Here is an 18672-nt window from a genome sequence, read left to right on the forward strand (position 1 = left end):
TGGTATAGTATATATTGGTACATAACTGGCAAATGTTGATTTGACTGTTAACCTATCAATGAAACAATATTTGTTGAGTCTTTTGAAGTATTTAAAGTTTATCTCCTGTGATCTCTGAGCTGACCTGATTACATATCTGCAGTTTGTAAGTTTGTGTAAATTTCACAAGAACCTATACCTGTAGGATACTGAAGTTTAAAAATCACGTCCATAGAAAATGTTGGCTTAAATATTTATATCTGCCAACCCATGCATTCATCCAACATCAGTTTTTCAGACAAAAACATCTCCGAACAGAGCTAACTGGGATACGTTCATAGATAAAATAGGTCTTATTCCAAAAAGAGTTTAATACAAATGAATAACATGTCTAACCAACATTATAATTTATATTAATATTGAATTATTAATATATATTTTTTAATTGCTGTGTACTGCATTTTGTGTATAGCTTTGATACACTTCCCATCAAAATTAACCATGTGGCTCATTGATTTATGACCTTTAAATGAAGCTTGCCCAAGTACAAAAAACAAAAAAATTGTTTTTATTCATAACGTTGTGTTCAGAGATGCAAATTTATCTCATCTTTTGACCATGTAAATGATCGACCATTCTGTCACTGAATTCTGTGTAAATTGTCTCAAAGAATATAAATTCTGCAAAATACAGAATAGGACATTAGGTAAATGAAAAATAAATTCTCTTCTTTTAAATTTACCAATACCATGGTATTCCATGCCAAGCCTTTTCCCAACATACAAAAGCTATAACTGTAGATGAATTGAGAATAATAAAATAATAGACCCAATTCAAGCCTTCATTACCCAATACAAAGCCAATATAGATTTGATTTTTTTTTTTCTGGAAGTTTCAATACATGAAAAATATAACTTGGGTAAAGCCAAGTGTAACCAACTTTAGGAATACACAGGATTTTAATATTTTAGATTACAATAGAATTTTTAATAAATAAATTTCTTTGTTTTTTTATTATGTTTTTTTTTTTCTTTTTTGTAAAGACATTTTATTGGAAACAGTAGATTTAGCCCAGTCATTTACGTTCTTTTTTTTAATATAAATGGTCTGTTTTTGCTCTTAGTCTCCCATGTTGCAGAATTTCAGATCTGCGTCTCCTGTACATTGTCCTTAGAGTTTGCGCGAATCAGTAAAGGTTCATGCACTGAGCTGTGTATTGAATTTATTGTGTTCACTGTTGTTGTGTGATTAAAAGGGGACTTATAAGAGTTATAATGGTTTAAATGCTCGTGTTCTATTGCGGGCATGGGTAAGTGGCTCTCAATGGGCGTGTCAGCTGTGAGTTCATCATCCACATTAATAATCTCAACAGTCCGCGTAGGAGCATGATGGTTCTTCCGATGGTGCTGTTTTCTCATCTTATAGAAAATGACCAACATAACAGCTGCCATAAGGGTGATGGCTACAAAACAGCCAATGATAATTTTGGTGGTCTTCATAACTTCATCTATCCCTGGCATTCCACCATTTGCATCCGTAACCGGGATGGTGAAGGGTTTCTCAGTGGAACTTGTGCTCTGCGGCATTAGAGAAGTGGTTGCATTTGCGGTTTCCCAGTCAATAAGTGGTGTAGGACCCACATGATGTTCCGTGGTCCTGACCTCGTCCTGAGATGGTTCCATAGTCTCTACAGTGACAGTGGAAAAGTATGTAAAAGGATTATTATCATTGGCAGTCACATTCAGTGTCGCCGAGGCAGTGGTGTTCCCTGCGGAATTACTGACGATACATGTGTACAATCCTGTATCTCGCATTGTTACGTTTGTGAAGTTTAGTGTGCCATCATTAAGCACAGAAATTCGCACTTTGTAAGCCCCATGAGTCATTATGGATCCATTTGGCGTAATCCAGCTAACATAAGTCAATGATGTTGATGCCCGACATTTGAGTTCAGCAGCCATCCCCTCTGTAACATTCAGATCAGTGGGTGGCTCTAAAATCACTGGGGCATAGCATGTAAAATAGTTCTGGTCCAACTCAGCAATGTGAGTGCCTTTTAAACTGGGAGGGGTGCTACAACGAGCACAGCATGTGCTGCCAGTAGTGACTATCTCTTTCAACCACCAACTAAGCCAAAGAATGTCACAATTGCAGTTCCAAGGGTTGTGGTGCAACTGAATCCTTTGTAAATTATGTAGAGGTGTAAAAAGGTCATGAGGCAGCGTAGTTATATTATTATGTGCCAAATTAAGCTCCACAAGTGATTGAAGGTCATCAAAGGCATTCCTCTCAATCACCTGAATTTGGGAATGCATAATCCACAGTTTCTGTAAATTGGTTAATCCTTGGAATGACCCTGGCCTGAGAACAGCAAGATGGTTTCCAGAAAGGTCTAGTTCATCTAGTTTTACAAGTGGAGTAAGATTGGGGATTTCTCTGAGGTTGCACATCCCAAGGTTCAGATATCTAAGGTTTGAAAGCCCTTCAAAAGCTCCTTCTGAAATGTAAGACAATCTTTTCATCTCCCCCAAATCCAGTCTGCGCAGAGAAGGGATGCGATTAAAAGCATAGGATGGAATGCTTTCGATGGGGTTGTTCCTCAGCCAAAGCTCTTTTAATTTTGACAAATATTCAAAAGCTCCATTTGGAATGGTTGTCAGACGATTGTCAAAGAGCTCCAAAGTGTTCAGATTTGCCAAGCCGTTGAAGGCCCCAATTTCAATCGTCCTAATATGATTCCTACTCAACTGTAAAACTTCTAAGTGTCGTAAATGCTTAAAACTGTCCACTTTGATTATTTGGATCTGGTTTTCATGGAGGTTAAGCTGCCTCGTGTTGGTGGAGATACCATCCGGGACTTCGCGGAGGTTCCGTCGTGTGCAAATGACTTTGCTAAACTGGTTACTGCAGGAACATACAGAAGGGCAGGTCTGAGCCCTAACCAACCCAGCCACCACGAGAAGTTGAAGAGCCAACAGCACAATAAAAAGGGGGTCAAATAAGGCCCTGTTGAACCTAGGACCTATCATCATCTGCTGTGGATGTAATGTCATCTTGTTCAACATTCATACTTTGTTTGTGTTTGGTCCTTCAGCAGTTCCAGTATTCTGAAAAAAATTAAAACAAAGAAACAACGTTAGTTAATTAATCAAAAATGTATGGATCACAATAAGTTCAGCAACCAAATGACTTAAAGTAAACAAGCATAAAAATACAACAAAGCTGAAGAATGTAATATATTGCAGCCTACCAGTCCCTAGACATAAGTACAGGGAAGGTTAAGTACATTTTCTTAAAGGAGAACTATGGGGTCAGGGCTTTTCCCCATAGTTCTTCTAAGGGTAATGGGAGGACACAAACTAGTGTCCTCCTGTCACCAAAGCTCAGTATACCATGAGCTGTAGCTATACCTGTGACAGTTTCCTTGTCACAGGTGGGCTCAAATTATGAGGCTGAGTGAAAATCACTCGCCTCATATTTCTCCTTTAATGAAAAGAAAAAAACTCATGTTGATCTTTATACTTGAAATGTGCATCCCCACAACTTTCTTATGCACTCAACTAAAATCTTAGACAATGCTGTCTTCTTAGCTAACTTCTACAAATTTCTATCAACTACAAAACATTTCCCATCAATATAATAGAGATAAAGAGAGAAGGAAGTGATTGTAGTCTAGATCAGGAGAGCAGATGGTGTGACAATGTTGCTCCTCCACTGCAAGAGTACAGTGAGTGAGTGTTGTCACCCTATGACAGGAGGTGTGTTACTTGCAGGACCAGCAGGTAAAGATAAAGGACAACAATTCTTAAATAAGAAAACTAATTCAACTACCTGATGAGGCTATATATAAAATTGTGTTTCAGAAATGCATTCAATTCATCCTTGTTTAGTTGACCCTGAAACAAACACACCTTCCATGTCTATTAGCAAGATTATATTTGTGCTTGGAAAGTCACTGACATGGCAGTAACATCATTATTGGAATAGTGCCCTGCACACAGCAACATCATCATTCATGACAATCGGGAGCCTTAAGCCATCTTATCTGTGCACATTAAGAATTATAACCGTCTCTGAAAAACCTCTACAAGCATAGGAACAGACAGACTAATCTACTGGATTGTTTGTCCTCAAGTAAAGTTGTTATGAGCCTAAGTAGTGTAATATACAGTATGTGTATAGATCTTGTTCCAAGCATGAATTTACTCATCTTTCCAATAGTTGGTCTGTAGGCTGATATTTACCTGTAGCTGGATTAAGCAAATGCTGGCTTTTGAAGATTGCAAGTGGATAGGCTTCTCTTTTGAATAACCCAGCAATATGTCTACAGACACACCTCCAACAAGTCTTGAGTTTACACCATTTCCCCTATAACTTCATTATTTCGCTGCCGCATTAGATTGACCCGGAGTAGACTTTGTGCTCAGCATTATATACAGAAGAGTGGTCACATGTTTGCTCAAAATTCCATAACCACCATCAAGACAAGCTGGCTTAGTACAGAGCAGTCTATAATTGACAGTCTGCTTTTAAAACCTTTCTCTGAATTCCAATTCCCTTATAACTTCATTATTTTGTTGCAGCATTAGAATGACCTGGAGTAGACTTTGCACTCATCATTTAGAGTATAGAAGAGATAGTCACCCGCACGCCAAGGTCCAATGCATCAATATTTCCTTTTATTGATGGCAGATACACATGGCATCACAAGTATGAGCTCATGTGATGCCAAGTGTATCTGCTATCAATAAAAGGATGTATTGACGCATTAGACCTTGGTGTGCAGGTGACTATCTCCTCCTCTACGTTTGAATTTGTGCGCCGCCAACCACATATCTTTCCGGCACCCATCTACATACTACAGTGGGATTCTGGTCTGGTGTGCAATGGGATATCTGTATATTATCATCATTTAGAGTGGTAGCATTTTTGCTCAAAATTCCATAACCACCATCAAGACAAGCTGGCTTAGAACAGTGCACTCCGTGATTGACAGTATGCTTTTACACCATTGCTCTGACAATGGAACCATGACGGCTACATCCTTAGCTTAAGCAAAAAAACAGCATTTGCTTGTGTCTACAGATGTCTATATAGCTGCTATGTTCAGGGCTGGATTTACTCTCTCTGCTGCCCCAAGGCCAGGTTCCTCAATGTGCCCCCCTACCCGCCAACAACCCCCCCCCCATGGAGAATGACAGACCTGCAGGCTGCATACAAGTGATCTCTGCGACAAACCCCCGAGATCACTTGCACAATACAAGCGGCAGCTTCCTCGCTGTATATTTAGCTCTGCTTGCCCAAAGCAGAGCTAAATGTAGAAAAGAACTACCCACCCGGCGCCTGGAACTGCATGTCCTGGGCATCGGGAGATAGGAATTCCACACCCCTGCTGCCCCTCCACTCCCTGCTGCCCCGAGGCTGGGCCTTGGTTGGCCTTGTGGGAAATCGGGCCCTGGCATTGTTTAAGGTGGCCATACACTAGTATATTTTTAGTCTGAAAGTTTTCATGTCTGCCATGAACCATGATTTGATTATAGCTCGAAAAGCCCATCAAGCAGTCAAATGTCGATTTCGGAAATCTTTCGTTAGCCATACCGACCAGCCAATTTTTGACGAACGATAGAAATTATTTCTTTTTGCTCATGTGCTGTGTTCTTGCTACAATTTTTGACGAACGAAAACCACACCGATTCATTGATTTTCATTCGGTCAAAGAAAGTTTTTCCAACCTGACCGATTGAAAAATTTTGATCACAATATCAAAAATGAAAATTGGTGACGTGCCATCAACTGTTCGATTTTTATTTGACAGACCGTTCATGTACGATTTCCGAATGAAAATCATACAATGTATGGCCACCTACATACAGTACATCAAGACAATAACTTAAAGTTTATTTTCACTTTTGCAGCTAAATTGGGATAACACCTTTTTTATATTTGTTTCATAATCCAATTCACATAGCATAAGCTAAAAAAATAAAAAAACAGCTTCTTGCAGTTAAAGTGCTTTTCCTTGTGTTAGGGTTTCTTGGCTTCTTAAGGGTTAACATTTCTACTTCCCTCTGCTTCTCCTTCATTGTAATGTTAGGAGGGGTTGTGAGGGTTTTGTTCATTAACATTTGTAAAGTGGATTCAAATGCTGCCTGATCCAACATAGGTTGAAATTTCTTCAAATTTCAGTCTTGTCATGTCTTCTTTCTATAAGGACAGGTCACCATGAAGGTGCTCAGAAAAAAACTGGATTCAGCCAAAACATTTAAAAAGGTAAACATTTTTCTTTTTCATATATTCTTTTTTTATTATGCTGTGTGAATGAGAACATATAACAAACATATAGAGGGGATTTTCTAAAATTTTACTGAAAAAGTGGAAATACACTTTAAGTTACATCTAAAGACAAGTTTGTTTGTTTTACATAAACTGGCTTCTAAGCTGCTCCACAGCTAACAGTCAAAATGATACATGGAGATCAGACATTTGAATCAAAGTGGTGGCTATACGCCAACTAAAAACACCCATCAGATTAAACAAATGAGGCCGAATGTAAGGAGACCAAGAGAAGCATCCCAACAAGGAGTCTACAAGATAAACCTTACTGCAGCTAGAGGACCACATGTCTTTGTACTGTTCACAACCAGAGTAGTTCAATCATAATCATGTGGTATTTGTAATGATACATTTCCCTTTAATAGCACAAGAGATGGGGCCCACTTGCAATGAATGACAAGACTTATATATATATATATTAGAAAAGTCTGATGGTGGGCACCACACTCAGATAAAGGAAAAAGCCGCCAAGGTGCACACAGGGCAAGTAAACACAAATGGTCCAGCGGAAGAGGCATTTGCGGGTCTTGTTTTGTAGCAACATAAACTGATTTATTGACCAATAAATCTTTTTATGTTGCTTTAATACAAGACCTGAGAGTGCCAGTTCTACTAGACCATTTGTATCTACTTGCCATGAGTGAACCCACACAGCTTTTGCTCGTCTCTGAATGTGGTGCCCACCATTGCACTTTTTTACATTCTATGATACAGCTGCTGCACAGATCATTTTGAAATTTAATGTAAAAAAAATCCCTTTTCACTTCATTGTAATTTGGCAAAAAGCTGGCATGTTGTATGTTACGTCTATAAAGAATGTCCCCCAGAAAAGTCATTTCCTGTTTTCCTGTTCAAATGATTGGCTCACTGCTATTTCCAGAGAAGTCTGCACAGAGCTGGGTCACATATTACGAGTATCTTCTGCCTCAAGAAATTCAATTTTTTCCAAGATTCTTTCTATAACTCTTAGTGGCCAAAGGAATGCAGAGGGTGCACCTTTTCCTTTAAGAATAGTGAGACTGCTTAGGTGTTAATAATGAAGGTTGGCCAGTCTCTTTGTGAAAGGAAGGCATACAAACAACAGTATTTTCAGAACAAAGAAAAAAAAATGCTATAAGTTTGCTTAAATCTTTACAATAAATATAAATCATTCAAAAGTGATTGTTTTTTTTTTCTTCAACAAAACTAGAGTTTTATAAAAAGAAAGAAATGTGTATTTGAAGTACAAAGAAAAGGATGTTTTAAAAAGTCTCTTTTGTGTATTTCTTTAGAAATAAAAGGCAATATTGCACCTTTTCCAAAACTGTGCTGAAAAAAAACATGCAAAGTGATTTAAAAAAAAAAAACATGTTCCCCTTTATCCTCTCGTTCAGATAGTTTCCCTCCAAGGAAATTGCTCCCCGGAGTGCTAGCTCATGGAGATCATTAAGACTTCTAATTAAAATTAAAGCCACACTCGCACTTTTGAATAAATTATTGATTAGAGAGTAATTCCCTAAAATTACCTTTAAAATTCCATCAGCTGACACGAGGCTGTGTTGAGATAGCAAGCAATGCTTAAAAGAATAAGCAGTCTGTTTGGAGGTATTGACGGTTTCCAAATTATTTTTCTCCGCTCTGACATATATTACTGTTCACAGATAATCAATTGTATTTGTGAATTAGAATTTATTAGTAGCCGCGGAATCTTTTCCATCGACGATGTGACAGAACTAAAAAGGAGCTATTAAAGGAAAACCATATGCAGCATAAAATTCTCCAATAAATGTATATATCTTGTGTCTACAAAAATGCTCTCTTGCTGATTCTTTCTTTCATTGTAAGGCCACACACTTTTCAATTTTATTATTCAATTTTCATAAGTTTCAATGTTTTGATTGATGTAAATAGTGTGGCAGTGCGTGGCAATGCCATGGTGTCATTTGGCCATATAGTCAACCAGGACTCTCAGCCAGGGGGGCTGAGCAGTTCCAGAACACGCAAACGTTTACTGGGAAAGAGCTGGCTTTGCAGTTCTTCCCAGGTTTTCCGGATTTGGAACTGGGAGATTTCAAAGAGCATCGGGAGGGATGAAATCTCCATTCCTGGGTCCAGACTTTAGTTGTGGCCAGCACCGAGTGGTTGTGCACCTGTGCACAGCCATTACGAAGAAAATGCTGGCTAATGTTCAGGGCCCCACCTGGGAGACAGGAAAACTCCACCTAGGAGTGAAGGCCAGTATAGCAGGGTCCTGCGGGTCGAAAGAATCAAATGTGCAGGATAGCACAAGACTGAGACTGTCTGGAGGAACAGACAGTGTCCTGAGACCTTGGAGCAGCAGTGCTGCAAAAATGCAGAGCCAGGAGGCTGGGTGGGCATGTGTTGCCAAAAGATGGTAAAGAACCGCTGCGAAGGTAATGGCCTTATTTTTGTCAACTTTGATTTAATAAAAGTGGGCACGGAAGCCCTTAAAAGAAGTCACAAGCGAGTGGATGCGTCCTTAATGCGCTACTGTTTAGAGCTAATTCTCACAATAGAAAAGGAACATGTTTTTTGGCTGTCAGTGGCTTTCATTGCTGAATAGGAAAAGGATTGAAAAAGGTTAGACACGCTCCAAATTGTTTGGTTATTGAACAGTTGATTTATTATGTGAAAGACGTGCCCATACTTTGTCCTTTTGATGAAGACTGTATTTAAATAGAAGGAAACATTGTTCTAAATAAGTTATAAGAGAATAACATTTTCTGTATTTCTGTTCCTTATAGTCTTGCAGGCAATTACGCAATCAGTAAAAGAATCCATTTACTAAAACAATTTGCCCAATGTTCTTCTACTGTTTCCTTACTGATCGATTCTCAAGTGCCCAATCCACAACTGTCTTTTAGGTAGAGTTTAAACGAAAAATACACTCACCTGATAAAAATACCTTTTTGGTAGCCCCCACCCTCACTATGTATAGTCAGGATCTAATGCTCGTTGAGTCTAGTGGACATGTAAAAGACAGAACTACACAGGGGCGTCCCGAGGATGAGCGTAACCCGGAGCGGAGACTGTGACGTCATCGCACATCGTTGTGACGTCATCGCACATGCGCGTGACGTCACCATGCGCGTGCGCGATGACGTCATCTACAATGTGCGGACTTCTAATTGACGCCTGTCGGCAGCCATCTTGGTGCTGGACGCCGGCAGAGCGAGGAGGGGACATTCACCGGGTGGATGAGGTATGCTGCTGGGTCCCATCCTCTCTCCTGACACTGTCGGGCTCTCGGTCCATGACCGAGTGCCCGGCTTTTTAGACTGCCAGTCATTTTGGTGACACGCCTCCAATGGTGTCACCCGGATGTGGGCCTCACCCCCCTTGTGATGCCACTGGAAGAACATATCATATTTCTTGCACCCACAGGCTTCCTCCCTCCTGGATGAATGATGCAGCAAAGCCATTCTTGTTCGCCCGTGTCACGGCAGCCCCTTGCCAACATCATCACGTCAAATGGAGGAGCAGCTGTCCCACATTGTAACTGAGGATGTCTAGAACCCACCAACATTTTGGGACTGGAGCACAAAGAGCGTGGCGGCTGCCATGGTAGTGAGGAATAACGTAAGTATTCCTCTTTGTTATATCATCCTAAATGAGCATTAGATCCTTACTATACAGTAAGGGGGCTAACAAATATAATTTTTATCAGGTGTCTGGAGTTTAGTGTTAACCCTTTCGCTGCCAAGGACGTATGGCATACGGACCTACAAAAGTGCTTCCAGCTGGCCAGGTCAGTATGCCATACGGACCTGGCATTTACAGTTCATTGTTTTAGGACAATTTGAAAAGTTTGTTTAAGATACATCTGTAAAATAGGGTAGAGGTCTCATGCCACTGTTTTCCCAGGGCACAGAGCTGCAATTAAATATATTGCCTAGTGGTGAAATCTTGCATTGCATCATGACCATAAAGTACACATTGCTCAATGAATACTACTGTAGGTTCCAGTGTGGCCACAAGAGGTTTGGGTTCGTGCTGATGGGAATCTAGGAGGTAGGGATCCACCCCTGCTACTAGCCAGATGTCCCCAATCAAATAGAGAATGCTACAGGTCACCTTTAAAATGCAATATTTACAATGTGTACTGATGAGTTGTCATATCTGCATGTCCATTTTAATACAATTCTACACATTGTACAATTAAACACGTCAGAAGGAGAACATTCCATGGTGTCTGTCTGACGTGCACTCTCACGGCTGCTTGCATTCAGCTCCACTGTGTCTCCCCTCTTCTCCCCACCAAAGATCTCTACTGCGCATAGGCCAGCCCCATCATCCTGCTTCATGAAGCTCCAGATCTTCAGATGAAAGCGAGCGGCAGAGACACAGGTAAGTAAATACCTTTTTGGTAACTTTTTTATTTTTGTAATGTTTTTGCATATATCCACTGCATGCTAGCAGTTGATATCAGGGACGTGCAGTCAGAGGAGGCATAGTATTATGCAGGAAAAAAGCTGTCAGCTTCAAGTCTGAAGCTGACAGCTTTTTCTCCATTCAGATCGTCTTGTAACAGGTTACACGTCAGGGAAAGCCTCGCTTCTGTGTAACCTGTCATGTTAATTACAGGCAGTGCTGCATCCGGCTTTTGACAGGTAGGTTACACAGCAGCGGGCTTCCCCTCTGCTTGTGTAACCTAACTGGGTGAGGTAAGAGCTGTCACCGCCTCTACTCTGTGTTAGAGGCGTGAGCTCTGTGGATGGCTTGCACCAATGGCAAAGCTCCTTTGCTCCTCCCTGTCTCCTCCCTTCCTTCTCCCCACACAGCTTGGTTACCGAACTGGGGACAGGGCTTCGGAGGGATGGGGCGGAGCTTCGGCGTGCTGGGGATGCCTCACCCTGCACAGAAGGCACGTCACTGGTAGATGTATGCAAAAAAAAACGGGTGTTTAATTATACTTTGCACATCATCAGAAAGAGGACATGGCTGTAGCGTCTTTTCTGCTGCTGCTGTACTTATAAAGTCCAATCCTAAAGTGGGAAGTGGTGTAAAATTTTAAGGCATTTGTAACTGGGCTATATAGTGATCCAAAAATATGTCAGACTTCAACTTTAACAAGCAAGATCGTCAAATTCTACACTACAATTACGTGGCTGGCAAGTCGTATCCCTGAAAACTCCCGTTTTGCTAATGTTACCTTTTAACGGTTGCCATGGTTACCAAGAGCAGAAAGTTTAACATGGATGGCTTCCAAGCTATAATACAGCAGTTACTTTTCATCGCTTTGTTGTAAGGTGAAGTAATCTGTCCATTCCAAAAGCAATTACACTAAAATGTTCCTTGATTCGGGAGCTTAATGACATAATTCTGATAGAATTAGATGGAATTGTTCTAGGATAGTTCGAGAGTTCAGACTTTTTGGAAACTGACTCAAAGACCAGAAATTGCTTTGAGCTTGTTACTGCAATTATTGGCCTAAAGTACCTGTTGTGTAAAAAAAAAAAGAATATAATTATCAATAGGTTTGGTAATTCTTACTAGGTGTAAGGCACTTAAAGTTTATTTCCACTTTTTATGTTTGATATGTGTTCCCATTCACATAGCATGTGGAAAAATACATTTTTAAAAAATAGGTCTTAGGCCTGGTTCACACCCAGGCGTTTTTCAGCGCGTTTCTATGCGCTATAAAATGCTCAAGATGTGAAAACCAATGATTGCCTATGGGCATGGTTCCCACCTGGGCGTTTTACAGCGCGTAGGAACGCGCAGCAAAATGCCCTACGCCCAAAGAAGTACAGGAGCTTCTTTGGGGCGTATTTGCCACGCGTATCCATTAGGATACAGCCTGATAGCCCTCGGAAACGTGCGTTTGTCGCGTGTTTTTTTAACCGTGAATCACGGTGTGAACCCAGCCTTACCTATTAAAACTATGTCTTACTTTGTTTTGTTGCAGCAGTCAACATGACTGAACCCAGGCTTTTCTGAGCACTTTCACAGTGAGTTGTCCTTATTGAAAGACTTAGGACTGAAATGTGTGGATTATGTTTCCCTCAATAGCTTCTTTAACATTCAATGCAGAAGCCAGGGTTACATAGTAAGTCAGGTTGAAAAGAGACACAAGTCCATTGAGTTTAACCTATAGAGTTATGGGTTGTAATCAGTGGCGTCAACCGGGTGCCACCATTGGAGGGGTGACACCAAAATGACTGACAGAAAAGTGAAAAGTCAGGCACTCGGTCACGGACCGAGAGCCTAACAGTGTCAGGAGAGAGGAGGGGACGTTCACCCGGCGGGATAAGGTATGTCGCAGGGTGAACGTCCCCTCCTCTCTCTGCCGGCATCCATCACCAAGATGGCCGCCGACAGGCGTCAATAAGACCACTGGGGATGCGTGATGACGTCACCGAACATACACGCGGCAACGTCACGCACATGCATGATGACATCACAACCGGCTCCTCCCACCAGCCATGATCTGCCTGCACTGGATACAGAAGCACAGAGAGTCAGTGTCATCATTGGGTCTACAATAACGTATGTAAGGGAAATAGAAAGGTTTAGGGAACTGCAGGAATGACGTTTCATCAGATTAGAGTAGGCAGACTAGTGAACGGTGTTTCCTGTTGTTAATGGTCTGCGTTGCCTTTTTCAACAAGGACCACTTGTATTCTAAGAGTAAATTACAGTGTTCCATATTTGCAGTAATAAAGATTCTGTAGATCTACACGTATAATTTTGCCTGTTGTTAATGCGGCCAAGTCCATTGCAGCACTGCCTACAAACCTTGTGCAAGAAAACATAGAAAGAAAATATGCTACTTAGTGAAAGCCCTAGAAATATTTATTTTTAGATTATGTCATGGAATTACATAAAAGCTTCTTATTAGACATGTGCGATTCCTTTTGTTCCAAATCAAAATTCGGACAAATTTTCCGAAATTCGGACACATCTGATTTTCCGAATCCCAATGCACCTGAATGTGTCTGAGTCCCAATTTCCGTTTCTGAACTTTGGATCCCATCTAAATTTTGTGGAAAATGAACTGAATCGGACTTTTCTGACCAATCAGATGTGTTTTTCGGGTTTAATGCATCCAAATGGGTCTGAACACAAATTTGTATTAAGGCAACATGGGATTCTTCCGATTAGCCAGAAAAGACACATGCCGTAATGAATGTTCGTGTTCAGTATATACATATAATAATAAAGCTGAGGCTCCTAGACCTGAATGTCTTTTGGGATCTGAATGCAATTCGGAAATTCTGCACCCGAAAGCCATTCGGGTCTGGGAGCCTCAGCTTTAGTAATATGTTTATATGGCTCTCAGACCCGAATGGCATTCGGGAGCTCCCAAGTTCAATTCGGAAGTTCAGAACCCAAATATCATTTGGGTCTAAGAGCTATATACATATATTACTAAAGCTGAGGCTCCCAGACCCAAATGGCATTCCGGAGTTCCTGAATGCAATTCGGATCCCGAATGCCATTCGGGTCTAGGAGCCTCAGCTTTAATATTAATATCTGTATATGGTTTTCTGTTTTGCTCACAACTAATATTCATAAACTCATCCAAAACTAACGAAATTCTGATTTTGTCTGAATTCGAAACCGGAACCAAACTGAATTTCGGATCCGAATCGCAAAATAATGAAATTTCCGAACCATCCGAATTTCTCTGCAGCTTACATGTCTACTTCCTATTGTTCAATATTGGGCCCCATTAAAGAGGATCTGAACCCTGAAAGCTGTGGCCAAAAAGGGCAAGCAGAGAGCAAAGGGCTTATTACCAGAATTGCCTGTGGTCTCCCTGCAGCTGATCGTTTCCCTATTACTGGCTTGCCATGCCTTGTTCTGCACTTTGTGTGGGGGCAGCCATCTTGACAGAGGCAGGGCTTTGCTTCCTCATGCAAGGGGAACAGTGGGCAGCACAACAGTGACATCACCAAATCTCACTCCATATGGGTAGGGATGAGGTTCAGGCTTCCAGATGAAAGGGTAATGCTTAGGCACAATTAACACTTCTGGATATTCCCGAAAAACATAGCAAATCTTAACTTTAAGTAGTTCAGGTTCACATTAAGTAGCAGTTAGCAGCAAATGCTTTGCTGAACAGACCCTTGCAGGTCACTACTGAGGGGGAAATCAGAACCTGCCTCCAGTTTACTAACAATGGTGACGTCTGTTTTGACTGATGCCCTATTAGTATGAATATAGAAGGAGAGCAGTAAGAGGCAGGTATAATTAGAGATGAGATATACAATAGGATATCTATAAGAGCAGTGAAGTTAAATTCTACTTATCTAACAACATTTTATTTTTTATGCATTAACTACTCAGGTTTATGGGTAAAACTGTATACAATAATAGATGTTCTGACCTTGCAGAAGAAAAGCACAAAAAAAAGAGAAGAAAAGTGTTGTTTTCACAGTACTCCAACACATGGATGAAATATAGGTGATGCAGCAGATTCATGAGTGAAATGGAGCTGAGACGGCGAGGGCAGCAAGTGTGGAAAAGTTTACAGACATGACCGAGTATGACACACAAGCGAGAACCTTGAGCAGCAACCAAGATTATTAATGTGCCAGATACATAGGAGGTTGCATATTAACTTCCCGATCTCAGCTCTCTTTTCTTTCAGCTTTTCATAGGCATTCCCGGCGGGGGGGGGGGGGTTGACTGTTTTTCTTTCTCAAAAACATTTGTATAAATCTGATTTCTGCAATTTTTCTCCAATTTGGCAAAATGCATTGGAGCAAATTGGGAGGGGAAATTTAAAGTGTATGTAAAGCCAACACTTCTTTTTCTTGTTTTATGAGGTTTTGATAGAATATAGAATGGTTAAGACCCATTCAGGTTTTTTGTTTTTTTGCTGTTGTGTCGGGGAGATTTTCCTACCCTTGCTGTTCCCGAGATACCAAAGGAAGTAGAAGATCTCTCCGAGGTGAGAGGATATCCACTCTTAGAGTTGTCATCAAAGCAGTTTAGCCCATTGAAATATTTTGCCCAACCTCCTAAATCTGTGGCAACTCAAACAGAGTAATTTTGCTGTAAACTCAATCTGACCAAAATCACTCATCCCAGGTAATTGCTGTCCGGTCGTCCTTAATAGGGGCAAATCAGGATAGAAATACAAGAGCTGTCCTTTGTTTGTACTGTGCTATCTAACAATATCAAATCATGTGAAAAGAGAACCTATTTTTTTTTCTCAGTTCCCTTGGATAGTCATTGGATGTTTAAGCTGAAGTTAGATTGGCTTCACACTTAAAGTAACCTTAAACCCAGGAGTTAGATCTTAAAAAGTTAGGCACCGTGTAAATGTAATGTAATGTAATGTATCTTGTAAAGTAGTCACCGCTCCAAGCTCGCTCCCATGATGGGCTTCAATCTCATGTTTAGTTTACTCATTTGCATTGAGATTGTAGTGCATCACAGGAGTGAGCTTGGAGCGGTGACTACTTTACAACACACACAGGGACCATGGGGAACAAAAGTAGCCACCCTCCAGAAGGAAGGACAGTGTCAGCACCAATTCAGAGATGATTTGAGGCTCTACAGCCGAGTGATCCACAAATAAGATACATTTTTATTTATAGTTAAAGCACTTTTTTAATGTATTTTTAAGGTTTAACTCTGGATTAGTCTCACTTTAAGTAAATCAAGCCTCAGGTGTAAGCTGATAAATTCACTAAAAAAGTGATGATAGTTTGGTACCAGGGGCATTGCTAGACCCTGACATGAAGGCACGTGTTCAAGGTCTTCTATTGTCAGGTGTCTTTTGTGTCTTTTACCATCATCTCAGGTATGATCCTTTCCTTTTGGTCATCTATTTTTACAGCCACTGGTAACTGCATTTTCCGCTCACAATTCTTTAGAATAAAGTTGGGTAGATGATTATATAAATTGGCTTTTTTAATTATGTACTTGGTTTTTATATTTATCCAAACCTCACGATGCATACTTCTTTTTCATTAAACAAAATGAGACCATCTCTTAACAATTAGATATATATTAAACGCACATTATGTTTTTGGAAACATAATTTCCTTCATTAACTTTTTAATTATTATTTATTCTTTTTTTAAGCAACATCGTACATTTGATTTTTATGTTCAGTCATATGGAATGAGAAACAACTTTGCCCACTTTATTAGCCATCTGTGTCCCTCTCTCATTTCGGGTCATTTTCATACAAGACTTAATTTCATGGCTAAACTCTGCCAATATACATTCCACTGTCCAAAAAGGCTGCCCCAGTGGCCAGAAAGAACTTTCTCATTGGATGGTGAAAAGGCAATTGTCGCATCACTTGAGGTCAGGGAAAGCCAGGTCTCAGCAAAGCGAAACTAGGTTGCTATTGCGCACACACACACAAGGCCAATTTAGACAGGAGCCAATTAACCTTCCAGTATGTCTTTAGAGTGTGGAAGGAAACTGGAGTACCCAGAGGAACCCCACACAAGCATAGGGAGAACATGTAAACTCCTTACAGGTAGTGTTCTGACCATATGAAAATCACCCACATTTAGAGCGGGACACAACAGGCTAATAAAGGTAATATCAGGGATTTTGTGGTGTCTTCTCTAATGTAGGACATTTCAAAGTTTAAAAGGGAGCAGGGGTGTGCTTTAGGAGACAATGCCTTTCATGTTAGAAGGACAAAGGGTCAAAGAACTGCACCATGACAAAATTATACTAGAGGTATAAAAATTCCATCTGCTTTTAAACAAAGCAATCTGCTACCCACAATTGTAATTGCCTTTCCAGTTTTGAGTAACCCCACAATTGAAATTTGATGAAATTCTTCCAATTCCAGTCAAAGGGCACTTGCAGTAGATTTCCAATCTCACCTCCAACCATTTAGTCACTCAAAACCGGGAAATGACTGAAACTGGGACATTCAGATAGGACAGCTCCGCAATACACTGGTAACAAATGGGGCAGATCAAACTGTTGGAACAATTTTAGAAAAACAAAGATGCGATCAAAGGGTATCCGAACCCTAACAATTAACTTCTGTTGTTTGATTCCTTTTTGGTCTAGTAAATATTCATTAGATAGCTTTTTGTTATATCTACAGTATTTAATAAGTGCAAAAAATGCCTGTTGATCCTGCCAGAAAACTGGTAATCTTGTGGGCTAGGTATGCTTTCTGCCTGGGATAGACTGTTATCAGTTACATTCTTACCAGCTATCTTTGTGGACTACACAACACCTTCTATATTATTATTAATATTATTAGTAGTAGTATCTTTAATATTACTATTGCTAGTAATATTATACAAGATGGCGACAATAGTTTACGCACCACTTTACATTATAAAGGGAAAGAGTATAGTTACGATACAGTTCAAGGCAAGGGGGGTTTGTTCTGCAGTCCTTTCTGTCCTAGGTTGAAAATGTTGCTGCTCCATAGATACAGTAAGGTGAGTGAGCATTTTCACCCTAGGACAGGAAATTGTTACAAGATCATAAGGTGAAAATAAAGGAAATAGAACATATTTTGCTGGAACTACTTTTTTTTTACCTGTATTACTTTATACAATTTTCTGAACATTCATAAGGCCCTTATTATGCACTGCTAACAATTATCATTAAAACCTGAAGTTTTATCTGCACGACTTTCTTCCTGTTGTGTTGTATATTAATTAGACCTTTTTTTTTTTAGACATATTTTGCTATAAAAGATTAGTTTATTCAGTGGCAAACACATGCGGTATTGACGCCTCATCTCTTGTAAACTGCCCTTCTGCTTTCTTTACTTTTAATAAGCTCCTGCAAAGCTTTTTTTTGGAGATGCGCTAATAATTGTACAGAACTCAGATCAGAGGCTTGTGCAATGGTTAAACCAATTATGGGTGTACAGCCAGACTTTCAAGAAAGGTTCATTAATCCGGTGAACCAACGCAAAACAAAATAAAATGATCTGTTTTAATGTACACGCATTTGGTTCCTCTAAGGTTTTATATTCTTCCATTTTAACAGGAGGCATTCTGTGATTATTCACCGGCTTTGCAAACACCATCCATCTGCGTAAAGGAAAACTATTCCAGGCGCAGGAAAAAATATTAGTACCAGTCCAATTGCGCTAATGTACTTGATTTAAGATACATTTAATATCTCGGTTGACCCTAGCTACATAGTGCACACATTGCAGAATGTAAAATGTATAATATGGAGGTGTGACATAAGCCATTCCCAGGGCCATGATTACCTTATTCACCGCCTGAGGTGAAGGGGAAGCAGCGGCTGGCTCAGCTGTCAGCCGGGCCGGAAGTGGTGGGTGGCTGAGCTGTCAGTCGAGAGGGGGGAGCCTGAGGCAGTATCTCATTGGGGGGCAGCAGGTGTGTGGGGGGGGAGTGGCAGCACGGCGGACTAACAGCACCTGCCCTCCACACACACCTG

General features: G+C 40.4%; 1 protein-coding gene across 2 annotated transcripts in view; it reads right to left on the bottom strand.

Moving 5' to 3' along the window:
- Positions 1 to 619: 619 nt before the first annotated feature.
- LOC108788004 (leucine-rich repeat-containing protein 4C) overlaps positions 620 to 18672 on the bottom strand; it is a 246154-nt gene continuing 228101 nt past the window's right edge. For both annotated transcript variants that reach the window (XM_018557716.1, XM_018557715.1), the window contains one exon: positions 620 to 3086. In XM_018557716.1, the coding sequence (XP_018413218.1) occupies positions 1122 to 3044 (1923 nt within the window). In that variant the 5' untranslated portion in view covers positions 3045 to 3086 and the 3' untranslated portion in view covers positions 620 to 1121. The remainder of the gene's footprint in view (positions 3087 to 18672) is intronic.

The sequence above is a fragment of the Nanorana parkeri genome, unplaced genomic scaffold (assembly GCF_000935625.1).
Source record: "Nanorana parkeri isolate BGI_ZX_2015 unplaced genomic scaffold, ASM93562v1 scaffold297, whole genome shotgun sequence".
NCBI classification, from domain to species: domain Eukaryota; kingdom Metazoa; phylum Chordata; class Amphibia; order Anura; family Dicroglossidae; genus Nanorana; species Nanorana parkeri.